General features: G+C 43.1%; 1 protein-coding gene across 1 annotated transcript in view; it reads left to right on the top strand.

Moving 5' to 3' along the window:
- LOC103080691 (myosin-2) overlaps positions 1-6,373 on the top strand; it is a 24,171-nt gene that overhangs the window by 14,117 nt on the left and 3,681 nt on the right. Inside the window, 12 exon segments of the mRNA XM_007457845.1 lie at positions 835-1,077; positions 1,192-1,368; positions 1,451-1,596; positions 1,680-1,770; positions 1,856-2,245; positions 3,392-3,518; positions 4,211-4,329; positions 4,472-4,668; positions 5,386-5,569; positions 5,651-5,816; positions 5,919-6,043; positions 6,210-6,373. The exon segment at positions 6,210-6,373 is cut by the window's right edge and continues 4 nt beyond it. Of these exon segments, the coding sequence (XP_007457907.1) occupies positions 835-1,077; positions 1,192-1,368; positions 1,451-1,596; positions 1,680-1,770; positions 1,856-2,245; positions 3,392-3,518; positions 4,211-4,329; positions 4,472-4,668; positions 5,386-5,569; positions 5,651-5,816; positions 5,919-6,043; positions 6,210-6,373 (2,129 nt within the window).

Genomic DNA, 6,373 nt, shown 5'->3' with positions numbered 1-6,373 from the left:
CTGCTGATTAAGACTGGTCTCTTCTGTCAAGTTTGGGCGGTGTAATAATTCCTTCTTTTAGATTACAGAAGGGAAAAGAGCTGTTTTTCTGTCCCCAACCCTTTCAAATCTATCCTGAATTCTCTTCTCTTGTCCCTAGAGAATCACTTAGACTCTGTCCTACACCACTATACTCACTACCTGGCTATATGCAGCACATTTTATTCTTTTATGTATTCAAAGACTGATATGGAGGCCCACTGATGAATGTATCTATCAATTTCTCTCTCATTTCCTGTCCACCCCCAACCCTCTTAAGTAGAAACATAGGTTGCTAGGAATTTCTTGATCACTGTATGCCTCAAACAGAATTTAGAGCATCTTAACCAGGATCATCCGCCAAGACTACAAAGGGAAATAATTCAGTGGCGGCTCCATCCAGAATTTCTCCCGCTGGAACCCTTTCTCTCCTCCTGATCCTTCTCCCAATAAATTCATTTCTACAAGACCAAATCCTACCCATTCTCAAAGCCCAACTCAAATGCCACTTCGTTCATGAAACCATATCTGATACAACTTCTCTGATCTCTTACGTCACTAATTGGTTTCTGAATTAATGGCAGCTTGTTGGGGTTAAGTTTTCTAATCTGCTGTAGAATATACTCTTCTAAGGGAAAGGAACAGGACAATATCTGATACATTTTGTTTTTCTCACAATGTGGAGCGTCCTGCATCACACACAGCAGGTGGGTCATAAAAGTTTAAGCCAAAGAACCAATAGTGGTGATTTACACTGTTAGCATCGCGAAATACTTCATTCTTACTTCCCAATTTTGATTTTGTTGCCAATTCAAGGAAGCTGAAGGCTTGGCTGATGCAGAGGAAAGATGTGACCAGCTGATCAAAACCAAAATCCAGCTCGAGGCCAAAATCAAGGAGGCGACTGAGAGAGCTGAGGATGAGGAAGAGATCAATGCTGAGCTGACGGCCAAGAAGAGGAAACTGGAGGACGAATGTTCGGAACTGAAGAAAGACATAGATGACCTTGAGCTGACACTGGCCAAGGTTGAGAAGGAGAAACATGCCACGGAAAATAAGGTAGGAAACGTATACAAGGAAAGTTTACTTTTTTATTATTATTGGGGAATACAAGCATAAAACTGAAGCCACCGAAATGTAACAATGTAATGCAAGGTGTTTTTACTTCCTAAGGTGAAAAACCTCACAGAAGAGATGGCAGGCCTGGACGAAACCATCGCTAAGCTGACCAAGGAGAAGAAGGCCCTCCAGGAGGCCCACCAGCAGACCCTGGATGACCTGCAGGCAGAAGAGGACAAAGTGAACACCCTGACCAAAGCTAAAGCCAAGCTAGAGCAGCAAGTGGATGACGTAAGTCTAGGATTATCAAGGAACTTATTTTCTTTGAAAGGAAGCTAAGCAATCCTTTTGACTCAACATTATTTGTATTTAGCTTGAAGGGTCTTTGGAGCAAGAAAAGAAACTTCGCATGGACCTAGAAAGGGCTAAGAGGAAACTTGAAGGTGACCTCAAGTTGGCCCAAGAGTCCATAATGGACATTGAAAATGAAAAACAACAACTTGATGAAAAGCTCAAAAAGTAAGTATGAAAGAATTGCTTATGAACTTGCTTCCAATGTTGCATATGAACTCAACTGTTATCCTTTGCTACTTTGCAAAAAGGAAAGAGTTTGAAATCAGCAATTTGCAAAGCAAGATTGAAGATGAACAAGCACTTGGCATTCAACTGCAGAAGAAGATCAAAGAGCTGCAAGTAAGTTCATATTTCCATCAGTCTGGCTCAAAGAGGCACAGTTATGACATAAAAAGGCTAAAACTGAGCTTTTCCCCACGGCCAGGCCCGCACCGAGGAGCTGGAGGAGGAGGTCGAGGCAGAGCGGGCCTCCCGCGCCAAAGCGGAGAAGCAGCGCGCGGACCTCTCCCGGGAGCTGGAAGAGATCAGCGAGCGGCTGGAGGAGGCCGGCGGGGCCACTTCGGCCCAGATTGAGATGAACAAGAAGCGGGAGGCCGAGTTCCAGAAAATGCGCCGGGACCTGGAGGAGGCCACCCTGCAGCACGAGGCCACGGCGGCCACGCTGAGGAAGAAACACGCGGACAGTGTGGCCGAGCTGGGGGAGCAGATCGACAACCTGCAGAGGGTCAAGCAGAAGCTGGAGCAGGAGAAGAGCGAGCTGAAGATGGAGATCGACGACCTCGCCAGCAACGCGGAGGCCGTGTCCAAAGCCAAGGTACCGCAGTCTGAGAAATCGTTATTAACAACAATGACCCTTTATGTGCATGTCACAGTTTGCACAGGGCCCTTTACACACAACATGTCATTTGTTCTTTGTAGTAAACCAGGAGGTAAGCAAGAAAGATGTTAGTATTTGTATTATTTCCACCTAATCATATGAAGGAACTAATATTCAAAGAAGTTAATAAGCACGTCGGCCCCATGACACTACTAACAAATGGCAGCACCAGCAGTGAGCATAGGTCGTGAGTGTTCTCTTGTTCTCTGACTGGAGAACACAGGTCTCCAAAATTCTCAATTATCCAATAAGCAAAGTTTCATGGTACATAAAAACAATCAAGTATTTATAAACATGCTTTTAGAAAACGTGCCATTCAATTCTCACAAAATCTTAAATTTAGTATATGATAGGCATACCTCAGAGATACTGCGGGTTTGGTTTCAGACCACCACAATAAAGCAACTATGAAAATAAAGCAAGTCACACAAATGTCTTGGTTTCCCAGTGCATATAAAAGTTATGTTTACACTATTCTGTAGCCTATTAAGTGTGCAATAGCATTATGTCTAAAAAATATATACATCCCTTAATTCAAAAATACTTTATTGCTAAAAAAGTGCTAACCATCATCTGAGCCTTCAACGAGTCATAGGAGTAACACCAAAGATCACTGATCACAGATCACTGTAACAAATACAATAATGAAAAAGTTTGAATATTGTGAGAATTACCAAAATGTGATGCAGAGACATGAAGTGGGCAAATGCTATTGGGAAAATGGCGCTGACAGACTTATTGGAGACAGGGTTGCCACAACCCTTCAATTTGTAAAAAAAAAAACAAAAAAACAAAAAAAACAAAAAAACAAAAAAAAAACGCAGTATCTGTGAAGAGCAGCAAAATGAAGTATGCCTGGAATACTGAACAAAGCCTCACAATTAGCTTTTTAAAAACCCCAATGTATAGTTTCAACTTAGGACAGCAATCATAAAATATACAGAAAAAATTCTAATATATCGTATTACGTATAAGAAAATTTATATGTCAAAATAAATATTTTTCTGTTTTAGAAGAAATTGCAGCCATAGCAAAATATTATTAAAATGTCTTCACGTGCTTCTTCTACTTCTTCTCTCGCAGGGAAACCTAGAGAAGATGTGCCGCACCCTGGAAGACCAAGTGAGCGAGCTGAAATCAAAGGAGGAAGAGCAACAGCGGCTGATCAGTGACCTGACAACCCAGAGGGGACGCCTGCAGACGGAATCTGGTAACTCTCTCCTCTATGAGGCCTAAAAGTGGAGATGATGTGGTCAAAAACAACTGATATCGTGATGTGAGAGCCTAATAAAAGCAACTGAGAATATGTGTGATTCACCAAACAGCTCAGGCTCTCATCCTACATGCAAGGTCACTTGGGGACAATGCTGGAGATGAAGACTTCCACAGGACTGGGTCAAGCTCTGCTCCACAAAGGCCTTGAGGATTTGGTCACATGGAGGGGATGCTTGGTATCAGGAGTCACTCCAGCATGGGTGCAGGGCTTCCGTTTTAGACTAAGCTTTTTTTAATCTAGATCAGAGTGAACCAAATTCCTGAATAGGGCAATGGATAACCCAGTCCCTCAAAAGTCTTATGAAACAGGGACAGTGTAGAATTAGACATTTTAGCTACCGTCTTTGACAGTTATCAACAGGTTTTGCACGATATTATATAACCCTGAAAGAACCAATTATGGAGAGAACAAAGAGAATTTAAGCTGTATTTATTCATTCAGGTTAATATGTAAGTTTCACCATAAAAATGAGAAATTTGACATTAGTATGAAGGTGTCAACAGAGAATTGAATCATCTAAGTACTCAACTGGAAGGAGGTGTTGAGAGTTTAAACTTATTTCTAATATGGGCTTGCAAAACTTTTTCTTTGCTTTAAAAAGTGGTGCCATTTCTTCTGCCTATCAGGTGAACTTTCACGTCAGCTAGATGAAAAGGAATCTTTGGTGTCTCAGTTATCAAGGGGCAAGCAAGCATTTACTCAACAGACTGAGGAATTAAAGAGGCAGCTTGAAGAGGAGATAAAGGTAACTATCGTTGTTAAGACTCATTTTTTTCCCCTAACCTGACCCTAATTGGAGCCCATTACACCAACTTTAAAAAGGTTTTGAAACTTAATAATTAAACAATTAAATATACAGTAAAAAGAAGGTTTAACTACCTCCACAGGCCAAGAGCGCCCTGGCCCACGCCCTGCAGTCCTCCCGCCACGACTGTGACCTGCTGCGGGAACAGTATGAGGAGGAGCAGGAAGCCAAGGCCGAGATGCAGAGGGCGCTGTCCAAGGCCAACAGCGAGGTGGCCCAGTGGAGGACCAAATACGAGACGGACGCCATCCAGCGCACAGAGGAGCTGGAGGAGGCCAAGTACGTGCACAGATAGGAGAGAATGTGCAGAGAACGCTGCATGTTGAATCAGAAAGACACAACCTTTGAAGATTCAGTGAATTAGCCCACAAACGTTCATTCATTAGCTCCTACTTGCCAGGCACTATTAGGCCCTGAGAATAAGACATGAATAAAGCAAACACCATCACTACCCTCCTAGCCTCAAATCTAGTTAAGGAAACAAAGAATAACAAGTAATTATACAGATAATCAGCCTTATTGCTGGTTGTCAAGCACACCAAGCTCATTGCTGCTTCAGGTATTTGCAGTTGTTGGCCCCTCTGTGTCTGGAATACTCTCCCCCCAGATCTCCCTCTGGCTCACTCTGACTTCTTTCAGATCTTGACTCAAATGTTACCTCCTCAGAGAGGACTTCCCTGAGTATCTAGAATAGTTGGCCACCCCATACTCCAATTTATTTTCCTTCACTGCACTTATATCTGCAATATGTTGTTATGCATTTTCTCACTTGCTGATTGTTTCTCACGGGTTTGGAAGCTTCACGAGGCAGGGACCTTTTCTGTCCTGTTCACTGCTGTGTACTTAGCATCTGGTTCATAAAAGAAGCTCATCAATATTTGTTGAGTGAATGAATGGATATTTTTAATATGAAGTTCCCCATACTTTTCAGCATGGTAATAGTTCATAATACTTGGTTTGGTTCACTTCTTTCTACAAACATACATAATCTTCAAGGAAGAAGCTGGCCCAGCGGCTGCAGGCTGCTGAGGAACACGTAGAAGCCGTGAACGCCAAATGCGCTTCCCTTGAGAAGACCAAGCAGCGGCTCCAGAATGAGGTCGAGGACCTCATGCTCGATGTGGAGAGGACAAACGCAGCCTGCGCAGCTCTGGACAAAAAGCAAAGGAACTTCGATAAGGTAGTTTCTACAGCAGCCTCTGCTCTCCACCATTGTCCTCTATCCTTTCCAGGAGGTAACCATTCTCGGTGGGTGTTTCAGGTCCTGGCAGAATGGAAACAGAAGTATGAGGAAACTCACGTCGAGCTCGAGGCCGCTCAGAAGGAGGCCCGCTTTCTTGGCACTGAGCTGTTCAAGATGAAGAACGCCTACGAGGAGTCCTTGGATCAGCTAGAAACTTTGAAACGAGAGAACAAAAACTTGCAGCGTGAGTCCCTTTCACTTTCAATAATTTTCATGCCTTGGAGGAACCTTCCTCTTATGTCCTCTGTCTGATCAAACTTCTACCTGTCTTTTACCCAAACAACAGAGGAGATTTCTGACCTCACTGAGCAGATTGCAGAAGGAGGGAAACATATACATGAACTGGAGAAAATAAAGAAACAAGTGGAACAAGAAAAGTCTGAAATTCAGGCTGCTTTAGAAGAGGCAGAGGTACAAGTCAAAAATGTGCATTATAAACAGATTAAAAAAAAAATTAGGACTAGCCACATATATTGAACAGAAAAAGAAATAGCACAAAATTAGTGGAAGGAACATGTGCAGAAAAACTTCTGAATGCTTCCATTCCCTGCTAACGTCACCCCTTGCTGTCATTAAGGCATCTCTTGAACACGAGGAGGGAAAGATCCTGCGCATCCAGCTGGAGTTGAACCAAGTCAAGTCTGAAGTTGACAGGAAAATTGCTGAAAAGGATGAGGAAATTGACCAGCTGAAGAGGAACCACATTAGAGTCGTGGAGTCCATGCAGAGCACGCTGGATGC

This window comes from Lipotes vexillifer, unplaced genomic scaffold, assembly GCF_000442215.2.
Source record: "Lipotes vexillifer unplaced genomic scaffold, Lipotes_vexillifer_v1.1 scaffold611, whole genome shotgun sequence".
NCBI lineage: Eukaryota > Metazoa > Chordata > Mammalia > Artiodactyla > Lipotidae > Lipotes > Lipotes vexillifer.
The sequence above is the reverse complement of the archived record's forward strand: the minus strand, read 5'-3'. Positions and strand labels throughout refer to the sequence as shown.